Genomic DNA, 16,727 nt, shown 5'->3' on the forward strand with positions numbered 1-16,727 from the left:
CCTCACAACCACCATCTTCCCAGCGGTGGGAGAAACCCCAAAATGAAATGAGCAGGAATGATGGTATGGTGGGGTGGGGGTATGAAGCCACCCTCCCAACAGTGGCATCAGTGTTGCTTACTGAGACATTGCAGCAACGTTGAGGCTCAGTGTGCACACTGATAGATGCTCCAATCTGGTTCTTCCACTAGTGGGCACCCACATAGGCTTGTCCTCTCCCTGCTCTCCTCCCCCCCTCCCCCCCTCCACACCGTGCCAGTTGTTCTTGATAATAAGGACATTGTTCCAGTCCATTGTCTTAAATCTGGCCATGTAAGTAGACCTTCAGAGCATCCTCCATGTGGATGATCTAGAGACCAGTAGAAAAAAGATTCATTGTCTATGTGGACAATCAAGTTCAGGTCACTGAGATGTCGAAAAAACTTCAATACAGCAAATGTGTCAATGGTTATATGAAAAATCTGACTGAAGTCATCATGGGTGGTACCAAGACTGATATGTTACTGCATGTCCCTGGTGGTAAAATAATGCAGCCAGTTCCTTCCAGATCCCTAATACTACAGTTGCCTCATAAGTATGCTCTACTAGGTATTGTAGTTAGTGAGCTTATTTATTACTGAAGTGGCCTTCTTGTGCTGTTACATGCATTTCTTTTCTTGCATGTATTTTTAACTTTCAAAATGAAATTTCATGGTGAAAATTGGTGGTTACCAAAGTATGGTGTGGCAAAACTGCCCAAATCATGTATGCTGTAGTTTAAGAACTTATATGTGTCCTCCAGAAAGAAAGAAACAAGATTATCTGTATTTCCCCAGTGGAAGGTGCCAAAGCCTCAAAAGTGGTATTTCTGGAATATTGTAGCAATGAAGAACCTCAAGAAGAAACTCTATGAGAGCAAGGTATCATAAGCCTGCTTACATGTTACACTGAACACAGGTGCAAGCGTCTCCACAGATGTACATTTAAAGAGTGTACAGCTCAGCTATCATGTACTCTATACTGTGAAGAACTGTACAAGTGAACTATCTATGTACACAAATTGTGCACTCATTGAATGTGATGTGTGTATATATCTATCTCTCTATATATCACTTTAGTCATCTCGCAGTGATGTGCCAGTAACCTGTTTGATATACTTTGTGAAGCACTGCTGATGCTGTAGTTTAAAGATGAGACACCTTCTTTGTGGCTGCAAATCTCATTTCTGGGCATGGAAGTTCAAGCAGAATGAATGAATGAATGAATTTCTCAAAAGTTATTCCACAATTAAAGTCAAACAGTCCCATAAACCTTATGTTGATGGGATTAGTTGTCTAGTTTAGACCAGGTGTTGTGGTATGGAATGAAGAACAGAAAATCATGTTTGAGAAGCGAAGCCCCTTTGTATATCATGGCAAAAGCAGAAATCGAGAAACAGAACACCAGAAGCATCTTGAGGAAGAAGGTAGACAATGTATCAGGAAATGCTTTGCTCCCCACGTTTTAGAACCCTGATTTTCCATGGATACAAAGTAGCTCCCTGCTTCCACATGTTGAAAGGTAACACAAATTGAGCAGAGGGGATGCAGAGCTAGCATGCTCATCCTCACTGACTACTAACAGCAACAACTGAAGAGGCTTTAAATTGTTACATTATCTGGTTATTATTTAATTGCTGCTGGAATTGGGCTAGGGTGTGGGTGTGGGTGTAATTTAAGATTTTTAATTCCAGTATTGTTCACGGAATGGGCTTTATTCCAGCCTCCAAATCTGGATATAATTAGTACATCCCTTGTACTGCGCACTCCACTGTCTCTCAAGACAGATGGTTGCCAACAAAAATGTACTGAAGGCACAACCTTCTTACAAGTGCTGCTGTATTATTATCATTTTAAATATGATGTACTGTATCAGTAAATTGTTGCTGGCACGAGGAGCCGCACAAGGGTGCTCCTCTGCTGCTTTAACATGAAGTGGACATAATGGGTGGGGAAGGCCTGAGCTGAGAATTGAATTTAGAACTGCTTGCACTGACCTTACCATAAAGTGAGCATTTTATCACTTATTATACAATGCAATGTAAGAGAGCCGATGTTCAAAATGTTTTTCACAGAACAAAAGGGGATGGGAGGAATTTTTTTCCCCTTTGCCTTTGGGAAGGAAATGTGCTTGGCTTATGATTTGTTTGAAAGAACCAAAAGAAAAAGTATCTTAATAAGCTAGTCATGTTACCATAAAAGTAGATATGCAGAGGAAAAAGCTTTTCTTTCCATTACACAGAGTCTTCCTTTTCCAACAAAATAGAAAGCAGCTGCTATGTCTTATTCCTTTGAATCCATTTAGTCATTTAGAGTTCTGAGCTTTAATTGACTCAAAATGAAGAGAATTTCTTTCGGGGCGGAATTAGAATGTAGAAACTTTGTGGTGCATTCATATGAGGCCTTCCAATGATAGCAAAGTTTCCCTCTGTGAAGTGCTTGATCTTGCCTCACCAACTGCAAGACGTTTGTGTGCATGTGGATAAGGATTACGTGCCATTGGCTCTATGGTGGTCATGTTCATTCTTTACCAATGTGGTGCTGTCCAAGTGCTGTTAAACTACGACTCCTGTCATCCTTGGCTATTGGTCATGCTGGCTGGGACTGGTGGGATTTGGAGTTGAACAAGATCTGGACATTAGCTACCCCTGCAGTAATAATGACTTACCTGAAAATGATTATTTTGTTCCCTTCCATCGTTGTACCAAAAGGTAACTGAAGCATATACCCTGAGCCTCTTTTTCATTTTACTAACCTATTTATTACATGGGTTAAATGCTTACAAAGAGCAGAGTAGATTTCATAAGGTCTCTGGCAGTTTCCCAAACAAGATTTCATTAGTTTCAACAGTAGAACTGGATGAGATGCGTTCCAATTTTTAAAAGCAATTTCTAACAGCAATTTAAGAGCATAAGAACATAAGGAAAGCCCAGTTGGATCAGGCAAAAGTCCCATCTAGTCCAGTATAATGTTCTCACAGTGGCCAACCAGATGTTCCTAGGAAGCAGGAGCTGTTGTACAGTAGTGCTGTCCCTACTTGCAGGTCCCAGAAGCTGGTATTCAGTGGAAATTAAATTACTAGAATTAAAGAAGTTTCTATTGGGGCAACCACAGTCAGCCACCAGCATGCATCTCTCTAATATAACATGATGTACCATTTCAAGAACCCTGGCTCAGATGTATTCATCCCACAGGAAAAATACTACCAAACCATGTGCTCATGGTGGTGATCTGCTTACTCTTTGTTCAGTGATAAAACAGAAGGACAAAGAAATCTGTTCTTTCAACTTTCTACTCTGTGACCTGTCCTGAAGAGGAAGAGCATGCTGGCAGTATTTATAGGAAGGAGATGCAATTGGTTTCATATATTTCATATATGTTCCATACATTAGTTCATATATTTTGCTAGAGACTGTAGCCCAAACAGAAAATATAGTTTGTATAAAGTTAATGCAAAGCCATGCCTTGCATAACAGAAGTCCTATGGAAGCTGCTCTTCCAGGGTTCCACTCAGTGTGGCTCTAGTAGGATTAGACTGGAGGCAAACACGTTAGAGCAAGTGATGGCAAGGCTATGTCCCATGCCAGGCCATCCCACAACTTTCTGCTATAACTTCCATGGCCAACGACAAATTTAACAGCTTGAGCAATACTGCTTTTAAGCAGCGTCTTTGGGGACTCTTCACTTTAGATCAAGAGACTGAGACAGGGATTCAGATCTGACAACAGGTTTGTTTGACTTGAAGCAACACATATAATGTTTGTAGACAAACTGTATATAAGGGCTCAGTATCTCACCGTTGAACAAAATGTGCTTTTTATTGTCAGTTTGAGAATATCTATTTTAGTGGCTAGTTCTGAGCACTGTGTGATTTTATTGTGCATATCAGCTCAGAAGTAATCCCACTGAACTGAATGGAGACATTCAAGCCCAGGATAAAACACAGTACTGCCAGAGCGCTCAGCCCTTCCTCTGGATGTGTGTTGGAACTTCTGTAAGTTAGACCCACCTTTCATTTTGGGTGCAACAAGCGAAGGATAAACAAAAACAGCACCACTGCAATCAGTTGATGTTGTCAGATAGTATGGTTGGGGTAGAAGTTCAATTCAATTCACATTTAAAGGCAAACTTACCTTTCTGGTAGTATATATAATTTGCATATCTAGTTATTCTTTGGGACTTTTCTCACGATGCTTAAGTAGATCTGAACTGGAGTTTCTCAGACTACATTCTCCTGAGAAAATGTTTGAATTTTTTTCTCTTTTTTCTACTCCCCCCTCCCCCAAAAAAGGTTGCTTTGCATTTCCCCCCCCCCCCAAGTATTTTCCACCATTTTTTAAAAAAATGTGATGGCTGCCATTTTCTTCCCACGGTGCCCCAGAATGAGGCCAAATCACTTGCTGCTGCAGCAGCAAAAAAATAATAAATAAAGGCAAGAAGCCATAGGAAAGAAAGAAAGAAGCTATGCTACTGCCACTTGTAATAGGGAATCTGATAGGGCAGGGATAGTCAGTGTGGTGATGTCTAGATGCTATTGAACTTCAACTCCCATCAGCCCCAGCCCGTGTAGCCAATGATCAGAAATGATGGGCATAAGGCACTGTTAATCCTTTGTCACACTTTGCTTTTCTTTAAAAAAAGAAGAATGTTCCAGTTCACACACATCCTGTTTTAGGCTGGTTTGCTTTGTTTCTGCTTTGACCATGACACTTCCTTTCCTTTTTATATCATGTTTTGTTATCTCTACGCTGACAGCTTTACACTATGCCATTAATACTGGCTAATGCAGGATAAAGAAGCTAAAAGGGAAGAGGAAGTAATATCACTTATTGTCTGATTTAGGCATAGCAAAATGCCCAAAGGAAGACAACAATCATTGCTTTGGCATTATGGGACTGCAGATGTATTCTGTCTTAAAAAAAAAATGCAGGTGTCAAAACAACTTAAAAGATGTTTCTGGGATTAGTAAAACAACTGTTGAATAAACATGCTTTCTCATTTGTAGACTGGAAAAAGAATCCCAACACACACACACACACCCCCCGGCTTGAACCGACCTCCAGAGCCAATAAGTGTTTTAATCCTAAAGAAACAATTGAAATACAGGCTTGATATTTCAGCCCACCAACTGTTTCCAAAGTTCAGATACAGGCCAGGGAATGGAGAGGTGGGTTAATTGTTGTCCATGCAATGAAGAAAGCCAAGGGCAGTTTGCCAGACTGATTCCTTTCCAGACCTGCATACACACACCAATCAGTTCTTTTATGCACCAAGGAACATTAAGTAATGCAAATCATTCAGCCAGCCAGATGCTCTGATGATGAGCTTTTTTAGTACTAGAGGCGTAATGGAACATCACTGGTTTGTCTCAAGAAATAAAGACAAAGATAATGACTATAGCAGCCTCAGAGAAAGATAGCATTCTGGACCTGATATTCAGAACTCAATAAGCTTCAACAGAACTCTTCTGCTTTCATCCGTTGCAAGGAAAGAGCCATTCTCCTTGTGGTCAGCAGTCAACGCAACAATGTCAAGAGCAGGTCTGGGGAATCTGTGGCCCTCCATATATTGTTGGACTACTGCTCCCATCATCCATTGCCATCCTGACTGGGACTAATGGGAATTAGACTGTGTACACATTACCAGCTTAAATGGCAACAGGGTGGTTCTTTTTCTCAATTTCAATTAGAGTGGGGGTGATGATCAAAGTATAGTATTTTATAACAAATGGCAGGATAGATATGGATTGCGGTTCACGTTCTGTGTATACTGCTTCCCAAACCAGCAATCGGAGCACAATAGATGCAGAGTAAACAGGACTGTGTGCACAGCCTAAATCTACAATAACATCTGGAAGACCACATGCTCCCCATTCCTGATATACAAAGAGAGAGAAAGAGAGCTGATAATTTGTGTGTATTATCCTAAACTGCTCTATGCTTGTATTCATGGGTTTTATTGGTTATCACATAATGTCACCGCCCAACCCCTGAAGTCAGTTCTTCCCCTTCCCCTGATATTTTCCTTCACAATCTGCTAAACTATAAACATCATCTGAAAGCTATTATTAATGGATACAAATAGCCTACATTCAGATTAGCTCTTCACCCCTGGCTTGTCACTTTCCATATCTTCTCCCATTGTATCCTTATTTACATGATACTGAATCTGAAAGCCTGTTAATCTTCTCACTAAGTGGTCACGGAAGTACAAAAATGTCTATTATCTGAAGCTCTGTTATCTGAAATGTCCAGTAATAAAGGTCTACTAGAGGCCTGGCTGGTAAAATCCAGTGCAGACCCTACCTCATTTCTCTCACTTGTAAACCTCCTCACAAGTCGTCTCTTCTCTGCCCTTCCCTCAGCACCAGCTCAACCATCTGTTCCTCCACCACCCATCTCTGCAGCTTAGTGATAAGAGTATCTGCTTTGTTGTAGAAGGTCCCACGTTCAATCCAGAGCATCTCCAAGTAGGCCGGGGAGTATCTGCTCCCTGAAACCTTGGAGTGCCACTGTCAGCCAGTGTAGACAATAATAAGCTAACTGGACCAATGCTCTCACTCAATATCAAGTGGCTTCGTATGTTTTTATGTTGTTGGCCTGCCTTGCAGTTCCTATAACCAAAGGGTTACAAAAATGCAAGGTTGTTTTAGCAACAAAAACAACACACACAACACACACACACTCACTCCAAAACCCTTAATAACCTGTGTAAAACCTCAATCATGTATGCGTACTGAATGTTTTTCTTGTATTTGTGTTGCAGAGATGCCAGGAAGGGTTTTTCCGAACTTATTCAGGAGAGTGCAGCCCATGTGAGTGCAACAACAATGCATACAAGTGCCTTGATGGATCTGGTGTTTGTCTGGTAAGTAGCCTTTTCTGGTTACTTGCAGCACAATCCTAGCCATGTCTACTTAGAATTAAGACCTACTGAATGCAGTGACGCTTAGTTCCAGGTAAGTGGATGCATATTTCGTCAAAAGTAATAATGAATGGTATCTGGACTGAAAAGGCAGATCATTAACAGGCCTTCCTCAGTTCTTGATAAAACCTTGTTCTTGCTCTCTGCCTGAGGCTGAACAAATAGAGCTGGTGAAGTGACACAGGTGGGACTCTAGCCTCGTCCCTCCCCCTCTCCAATGCAGCAACCCACTGTGTTGGAATGCCAAGAGAGCAATAGAAGCTACCTCAGTGGCTGCTACTGATTGCACCTGAAGAAAGCAGGCTAGCTTAGGGAATGGCAGGCAGGCATTCTCCAATACATTGTCACCTCTGCCTACTCTCTGGTTTCTGGTGCCTGAGGCAGTTGCTTTGCTGTACTTAATGTTGGGTTGACCCTGATTCTCACAGATAATTGAGCTTTGTCACAGGAGTTTTGTCACTGTACTGCCTTTAGCAGCAATAGGTACAGGTGTCAAACAGCTATTAGTTGGAAGGCTTGAACATGACACTCAGGGAACATTTGTGGCATGGATATGTATTACAGTAGCAAACACATAAAATTCTGCCCTGCGCTTTCAAGTGACTAAAATGCAAAGTGATGTATAAAGTCTCTACAAACTGCAAATAAGTTCTTAAAAAACAAAAATACTAAAAGCTTTCACTAAAGGTAAAGGACCCCTGGATGGCTAAATTCATTCAAATGTGACTATGGGGTGTGGCGCTCATCTTGCTTTTCAGGCCAAGGGAGCCAGCATTTGTCCACAGACAGCTTTCCAGGTCATGTGGCCAGCAAGACTAAACCGCTACTGGTGCACAGAGGATCATGAGAAGTGCCAGAGCTCATGGAAACGCCATTTACCTTCCCACTGCAGCAGTACCTAATTATCTACTTGCACTGGGATGCTTTCAAACTGCTAGGTTGGCAGAAGCTGGGACAGAGCAACAGGAGCTCACCCCGTGGTACAGATTCGAACTGCAAACCTTCCAATTGGCAAGCCCAAGAGGCTCAGTTGTTTAGACCACAGCACTACCCGCATTCCCTTATCACTAAACCATGTTGCTTTGCTGAAATTAGAGTGTTTTAAAAAGATCATTTTCTTCTCTTTCATTTTCTGAAGGCTGCAACAATGTTATGCACCACTCTGTTAAGAATAATGAATATGCAAATCCTTAATAAAGTGAATAACACCAACCTTTCAATCACTGCTAACCTGCAGTTTTCACTGAGACTCCCTTTCAATCATTATTTTACAAAGAAGGACCAGACTTCTCATACCAGTATGCATCCTCTTTGAAATGTAATAATAATTGTAGGTTCACCGGAATACACATCAGTGACCAGTCTTGAATGAGGAGGTATCAATAAAAGGGATCATTTATTTTGAGTATATCCAGCCATGGACAATTCTGAATGCTAACAACTTCTTTTACTGTAGGAGATACAAAAGTTATACAGAGTGAGTCAGAACTGCCTCCAGAGATAGCCTTGCTCTTGTAGGCTGTTTTGTCAAAAAATTATCTGGCAGTCTAGCATTACTGTTCAAAAGATCTCCATTGGCACTGCACTGCCAATTCCAAGCCCTTTCAGTTTACTCAGTCGATTCCTGGAAGGTTTTTCTAAAGGGCAGAAAGTCTTCTCATTCTGCTTGCCAAAGATGTTTATTTTAATGCTATCTGCTAGGCATGAATTCGAAGTCCCTTCCTTTGCTGTTCACAATTGTCCTCCTCCTTCTTTCTATTTAATTGCAGGATTGTCAAAGAAACACAACTGGAGACCACTGTGAACAATGTCCAGATGGCTACCTGGGAGATGTCACCAGAGGAGCACCCAGCTTCTGCCAACCTTGCCCTTGTCCCTTGCCACTGGTTGCCAAGTATGCTCAATTGATTTATGTTATTGGTTCCAGCAGCTGCTCTCCCTGTTGCTAAGTCATCTTATGGCCAGATTCCATGAGACTTTCTAAGGGAAGGGAGAAATGACAAAAGAACAAGTAATTTTGACCTATTTGCTTTTATTGTCAGCTTGGGAAAATGCAATAGCTTTTCCTTTTATTATTATTATTACTTCTCCAGTCATTCCGGCAGTTCCAACAAGCACACAAAGAAGTACAATTCATTTGATTATCTCCGAATCCCCTTTTCTTTTTTAACTTTGAACTATGTGATGGCTTGTACATTGGCATTGTTGATAGATAGGGGATCAGATGCACAGCTTTGACATGTCTAATCCCTCCAGTTTGGACTTCTGTCCAAACACAACTGGCAACTGGTGGGCGCCATTTTGAGCCCTGTTGAGATATGATATCAGCTGGTTCCCCATTTACCTCTTTAGTAGAATTTAGTAGATTCAGTCCTCACCCTCTCCAGTGAAAGAGCTTGTGTAGAAGGGATAAGAAAAATCCCTGCATAAATCATTGGATTGCTGCTACCTATCAGAGTAGACAATTCTTTACCAGATGGACCAATGTTCTAGTGACCTAAAATGAAGCACCCCTGCTTATCATAGGTATATGTTACTTACAGCAAATCTCCATAATTAGAGTATGGGCAGAGCATAATGCATGCATTCACCAAAAGCAGTGGAAGATACATAAAGCTGTGTGCGTGAATGACAGAATCTATGTAGTCTATGAATGGTTAATATGCACATTTGCTGGTAATTCTGGGCAATTCTATTGCTTTAATATATTCATATCCACTTATCACTATTTTATATTATTGTGCAATATGGCTGGTTATGCAGATACTCTATAAAATTAGCCTTTCCATGCAATGGTAAAGCCTGTCCCTGACCTTCACACATTCACTACATTGTGTGTACCACCCACTGGGAGTCTTGCAAAATACAAGGTTCCACAAACAGCAACAACATTTATTACAGTGGTGAAGCTGCTTTTCAGCAATATATCAAGTCTAGCACATCAGAAGCCCTTGGTCTTTATGTGACATGCCAATGCACATAAGGCTGCCTACAGCAAGCTCTTGATAAATCCTTGTTCCTGCCTCCTGCCTGGAGCTGAAAAAACAGAGGATTTGTCAGCTCGGCACAGACAGATGAGGAATTGCATGCAAATGGATGCTGCACACACAATTCCCTTCCGCAGTGTAGCTGTTGGGGCTACACGCTACATCAGCTGACTATGGCAGAGTTCTGGATGCAGTCCTTCACAGAGGTTAAGTCTATCAGTGGGTATGGCTCGTGGTGGCTGTCTTCTACCTTCACCTAGGAAACTGGGGCAATTGGCAGGCCACCAGCTGGCCCCAGCCCACCGGCCAGTGGTGCAGCATCAGCGACCTGAGCTTCAGAAGCTAGGGCAAGCTACTCAGCAGAGTAAACGCTACGCAACAGAAGTGGCAGGAGAAGTTGTGTGAGCATATTTACAAGCAGTTTATTCAGCATACAGCAGGACAAAAGGAAAACATGTCCAATCTCATTCGTGTCCAAGCAAGACGGCATAAGCAAAAGCTATACACAAATAGAAGTTCCCAGCAAGCTGTGCTGGAGTGTAAACAGACATGTGACATACAATAATTCCACACGTCTGTTCTTAAGTTGGCTTGGAATATCCCAACAGGAGGCAGCTGCTGGGAGTGCTTAGAGTGTTGTTGTGCTCAGGTCTTTTTTCAGGCTTCCCAGTGAAAACAGGATGCTAAACAAGATAGACCACTGGCCTGATCCAGTAGGCTTGTTTTATGTCCCCCTGTAATCCCATCCCAGAAAACGGTGGGTTTTCCATTTTTTAGAAGGGACCTGTATGCTGAGCTACAACTACTCCATGTGTTCTGTTTCATCAGAGCTTAATGACTTCTCTTCAGAACAAGAACTTTCTCTGATAGTAAGAAGTTTAGCAAAACACCCATTGCTATCTGCCATTACAAGGGCTAGGATTTCAGACTTATTAAAAAGAATTATCTTGAACTTGTAATTAAAAAAGAGAGAGCCTAGTTCTCCGGTCAGTTAACTGGGTTTGTAAAGGGTTAAATGATTATAATGATTTATTTCCCTTTCTTCATCCCTTCGTTTTATATGGCGAGGGAAATGGAAGCAGAATCAGATTTCATACCTTGAACATGTGAGAGGAGATAGGGTTTGCTCTTCTGCTTGCAACAAAGGAACGAGCCCCGTGAATAACATGCCAAGGGGTTTACGAAGTCTGACAAATACTGTATCAAAAGCTCTAAGATGGCAGATTCATTATATACACAGTTGTTCTTGGGATTCATCTCTGTGGATTTTATTTCAATATTTTTGTCTGGCCAAATGATTTCCATCCATATCTGATATCCTGGGAACTTGTGGAAGAGTTCTCATTAAAAAGTTGTTTGGAACAACTGGATACCAGCTGCTCCAAACCCTTGCAAATGTGCTTAGGTTTTTTATTTGCTTGGAATTGTAAGACCACATTATTATTATTATTATTATTATTATTATTATTATTATTATTATTGCTTTTTTTGTAATGAAACCTCCTTTTAAAGGCACAGGAATACTTTTGGCCTGTTACTGTGTCCCAAAGAGCAGTTTCTTAAGAAATTAACCCATTCATGGGGAAAATATCTAAAGCTCTGTTGGGATGGTGTCATTGAAATGTTACAGAAGGAAGTGTATGAGTATTGTTTTTCACAAAAATTGCAAACTGAAAACCTCAAATCTCACTGATGCTATAAATGTCTCCAAACAAGGCAAATAAATGCACTCATTTTAACTCTGGAGAATAATTTCATAGAAAAACAGATGAAAAAACTGAATGTAAGCCAGAATCCTTGATGCTTTTTTTCATTCGTAAGGGAAACAATACACAGACCACATTCTTTCCTTGCCTTCTGATGATTGACTGATCACAACAGTTCTTTAAAAAAAAACCACGCAAAACCCACTCCAAAATATTTTAGTGGATGGTGGCATAACCCATAATCTCTGGTTTTCTTTTATGTATGCTTAGCTTTGCAGTTTCCTGTTACAGAAAAAATGGAGTGGTACGCTGTATGTGCAAAGAAAATTATGCAGGGCCAAACTGTGAAAGGTAAGTACGTTAAATGCAAATGTTAAGGATTATGAACCTTTGTGTCATTTATCTTAACAATATACATTTGGTTTTACAGATACAGATTTTATATTCTCTCCCTGCTTTAAATGGGCAAAGAAAGTCTTTCTTCTGTCAGTGACAGTGACAGACCTGCTTGGATTGGGAATGATGAAAGCTGGCTGTCATCTGAAGGTTATTCTGAGAACTTGTCAGATCTGGAAAAAGTACTTCATTTAGCAAGAAACTCCCCACAACTCATGCAGCTACCCAAATTATCCAGAAATATGAATGAATATGGGAGTACAAACTGAGAAGTCAGGAATTATCTTTCCTCCAGGGCTTAAAATTCTTCTTAGGTTTAAATTTTGAATCAAAGAACACATAAAAATATCTTGATCCAGCATTGGGTGATGCAGAATTCCTGTTGTGGAAGGGCCCAATACCTTAAGGCATACAGACTCACCCACTCTGGAGGTCCCAGTTTGTAGTCCTTTGGCTTAAAGGTTCCCATGTTGACAGGTTCAAGACACACCAGCTCAGGGCAAGGCATTATATTGGATCAGTATCTATCCCCCCCTTCACTGCCTGTACATCCACATGGTAGGCACAATCACGTGCACTAACCAGTGTTAGTTCAACTTCAGAGTGAGATTTGTGCCACTTGCGCTCTAATCTTTGTTAATCCAGCTTGCTTCATAGCCCATAACTCCCCAGAAAACCAACGAGCCCAGTGGGCTCAACAGAGGACGCACGAGGCAATTGTGTCTACTGCCCACCTTATCTTGCCATTCCACAGTAAGATGCGAGGATTGTCTGCTTTTTCCACTGGAAAAAAACCTGAGCATTCAGGAACCTATCCAGTTCCATCAGTCTCTAAGGGTGGACCATCTGGACAGGTCCAGAATCCCTGCAGGGGAGAATGGCCACCAATACAAAATTTACCAGATCATGATCAGACCATGACAATTGGGTGCACAGCACTTCCCTATCTTCAGACCGCCCCTCACCTTACATGGATTTTGTTGATTTGACCACAGAGAATGCCCCCAAGCAAAAGAGTAACAAGACATTGCCATTAATCATTGCTGAATTTGTGTTTCTTTCCAGGTGTGCTCCAGGTTACTATGGAAATCCCTTGGTGATTGGCAGTTCCTGTAAAAAATGTGACTGCAGTGGCAATTCTGATCCTAACCTGATCTTTGAGGATTGTGATGAAGTGACAGGCCAGTGTCGCAACTGCATGCGCAACACTACAGGGTTCAACTGTGAACTATGTGCTCCTGGTTATTATGGGGATGCCAGAAATGCTAAAATATGCACAGGTATTTGCTATGTTCATATTAAGCCCATTCATTGGTTTGGGGCCAGAGATATTTCTGTTATTGCCAGTCTGCTTTTTGCGTATTTATAGGAAGGAAGTTGGCTAATGCTGCTGTGACTGAACAGAAAATTATTCTCCTCAATCTCTTGGCAGCTTTCAGTACTATCAGCTATGGTATCCTTCCAGAATGGCTGTCTGAGGTTCTGTTAACAGGGGTTTCCTCAGATTGAATGGATGGAGTGCAACCTATTCTGGATGGATTTGCGCCATGTCACACCCTGAAGAAGCAGGTGCAGAGTTGGCGAGTGCTTCTGGATCCCTTACTGTCCTTGGAGGTACCTCTGGGTTGCAGAGTGCCTTCTGTCACTTGTGGATGGTAGCCGAGCTGTGACTTTTATCTGGATGTGGATAGCCTTGCTGTAGTTACACATTGTGGGGCTGCCTCTGAAGATGGCTCGGAAATTGCAGCTATTGCAGAACTCAGGAGTCCAGTCACTGACTTGAGCAGCCCAAGCGAGACAGACCATGGATTCTGGCTTAACTGTATTGGCTACCAGTTGATTTACATGTCCCATAAAGCCTTGTATTGTTTTTGACCCCAACACTTTCCCCCATATGAACCTACTTGGACTCTAAGACCATCATCAGAGGGTCTGCAGAGGGTGATAATGCAAGAGTGGCCCCATGCAGTGGCTGCCCATTGCCTGGGAATGCTCTCCCCAAGGAGGCTTGCCTGGCTCCAACATTGGTTTAATTTTAGGCCTGTTCTTAGTGTTCACCTTTTAGCTGGATGGGAAAGGATATTGGAATTGATTCTTGGTCCATGTACATTTTAGTATGGTTTTATTGCTTTTGTCCATTTTATTGTATATTTATCTTGTAAATCACTTTGAGAATTTTTTAATGGATGTATTTAATTAACACTACTGCTGTTATTACAGTCATACCTTGGAAGTTGAATGGAATCCGTTCCGGAAGTCCATTCAACTTCCAAAACATTTGGAAACCAAAGTGTAGCTTCTGATTGGCTCCTGCAGCCAATTGGAAGCCCTGGAAGCCCCTTCGGATGTTCTGCTTCCAAAAAAAGTTCAAAAAACGGAACACTCACTTCTGGGTTTTGATAATTCGGGAGCCAAAACATATGAGTACCTAGGTGTTCGACAACCAATGTACAACTGTACTACTAATAATAATAACAACTATGTCATTATTTATGCCTTTTTAAGATCCAAGCAAAGCCTGCCTATGGGTAAAGAGGGGGCAAACTAGATTGGGGTAGCCCTCCCAAACCCCACAAGTTGTTTGTATGTTTTTGTTTTTTTAATTTAAAAAAAGCACTAGGTCTAATGGGTGACATGGGTGGCGCTATGGTCTAAACCACTGGACTCTTGGACTTGCCGATCAGAAGGTCGGCGGTTCGAATCCCCGCAACGGGTTGAGCTCCCTTTGCACGGTCCCAGCTCCTGCCAACCTAGCAGTTCAAAAGCACACCAAAAAGTGCAAGGTACCACTCTGGCAGGAAGGTAAACTGTGTTTCTATGCGCTGCACTGGTTTCAGTGTTCCGTTGCGCCAAAAGTGGCTTAGTCGTGCTGGCCACATGACCCGAAAAAACTGTCTGTGACCAAACGCCAACTCCCTTGGCCTATAGAGCAATATGGGCATGAAACACCAGAGTCGTCTGCGACTGGACTTAACTGTCAGGGGTCCTTTACCTTTACCTTTAGGTCTAGTGACTTACAAGGTCTAATGACACATCTAGGCTGGCCCTAACAATGCCTTTGGAAAACTTAAAAGAATGGCACAGAGGAAAAATCTTCCTATGTTATTTACTCCCACATCTAATACTTAGAGACCTGTAGCCTTGGGTGTTTCATTTTGGTGTTGTAGCTAATAAACAGTGAAATGCCAATCACTGCTTTGTTTTTTTTTTTTAAATAATTTTTATTAAGATTTTCCAAATTAAAACAAATAACATCCAATTCATAAACTTTTTTCCAATATCCAGGACTTCCCCTCCCCACCCCCTCTTGTGTTCCAAATCTTCCAAAAAAACAATAAAATTCAACAAATTCTTATTCCCAGAATACACTCATCCTCATTAACTTAATTTATCCAAATTTCCATCCCCTAAGGTCGATCTATTCCCTTCCACGAGTTCCCCCCTTTCAAATATAATACAAATAATAATAAAATAAAAACAAATAATAGTTTTACAACCTTTGGATTCCAAATTTCCCTCCCCTCTTTCCCTGTTGCATTCCTCCTATCCCTCCACTTCTAACTTCTTCCTGAAGATCCCACATTTCAATAAATCCACATCCCTCTGGTCTTTTACCGGCCTTTTTAAATTGCAAGTGTCCAATCATAAAAGGGGTCTATCAATAAAAAGGGGGCCCATTTCTTCTATCCAGATTTTTATAACCAGGAGTAAAAACCCCAAATTTATATCCATAAGCTTGTCAAATCTGGATATCCCAAATGTTCCCACCCCAATTCTGTCCTATTCTTGTTATTTCTTTGTTCTTGCCAGTCCAATCTTAAAAGGGGTCTGTCAAAAAAGGGGCCCATTTCCTCTATCCAGACTTTTATAACCAGGAGTAATAACTCCAAATTTATATCCATAAGCTTGTCAAATCTGGATATCCCAAATGTTCCCACCCCAGTTCTGTCCCATTCTTGTTGTTTCCTTGTTCTTGTCAGTCCAGTCTTAAGAGGAGTCTATCAAAAAGGGGCCCATTTCTTCTATCCAGATTTTTGTAACCAGGAGTAAAAACTCCAAATTTGTAACCATAAGCTTGTCAAATCTGGATATCCCAAATGTTCCCACCCCAACTCTGTCCCATTCTTGTTGCTTCCTTGTTCTTGTCAATCATTTTCTTCCTTTTTACTTCCCTGTTCCCTCACAGAAATGTTCTTTTTCCAAAAGCTTCTAGTGTCTCTACAGAGGCTTGTTGTTCAAGAGCAAAACATTACGTCATGTTCCTTTCAGTTTTGAACAGATAGATCCATTGTTCCCGGTAGAGTGAAACCCTCTGTAGACAAAATAATGCTCCATTTCTGCAGTTTCCCAGGAGATTAAAAGTTCCCTTCAACTGTTCATGTTTCCCGTCGAAAACACATGCAATATCCCTCAGCTCCTCTAGATGGATTACAGTAACAATGTTCCCTTCCGGATCACGTCCACCAGTCCAAGTAACTTATAAATCCTTATTTGAAACAATTTATCTTCAATTTATAGCAAATGTAGCCGGCAAAGTCCTCATAACAAAGTCTCAGTTTTATTATTCCGTTTTGACAGCTCTTGACAGCTGTCAAAACCTCCGTTTCTCTTCTCCAGGCACTTTCACGGATCGCTCCAGGGGTTCAGGGGGGGGGTTGCTTTTTGATACAAATTCCACTTTTCTCCTCCAGCTCAAT

At 41.4% G+C, this 16,727-nt stretch overlaps 1 protein-coding gene across 1 annotated transcript in view; it reads left to right on the forward strand.

Annotated features, from left to right (window-relative positions):
* The window catches only part of LAMA4 (laminin subunit alpha 4), a 76,007-nt gene that overhangs the window by 13,368 nt on the left and 45,912 nt on the right, over positions 1-16,727 (forward strand). The window contains exons 2-5 of the mRNA XM_081905722.1: positions 6,783-6,884; positions 8,711-8,835; positions 11,905-11,985; positions 13,096-13,310. Of these exons, the coding sequence (XP_081761848.1) occupies positions 6,783-6,884; positions 8,711-8,835; positions 11,905-11,985; positions 13,096-13,310 (523 nt within the window). The remainder of the gene's footprint in view (positions 1-6,782; positions 6,885-8,710; positions 8,836-11,904; positions 11,986-13,095; positions 13,311-16,727) is intronic.

The sequence above is a fragment of the Podarcis melisellensis genome (genome assembly GCF_964234715.1).
Source record: "Podarcis melisellensis genome assembly, chromosome: 3".
Taxonomy (NCBI): Eukaryota; Metazoa; Chordata; class Lepidosauria; order Squamata; family Lacertidae; genus Podarcis; species Podarcis melisellensis.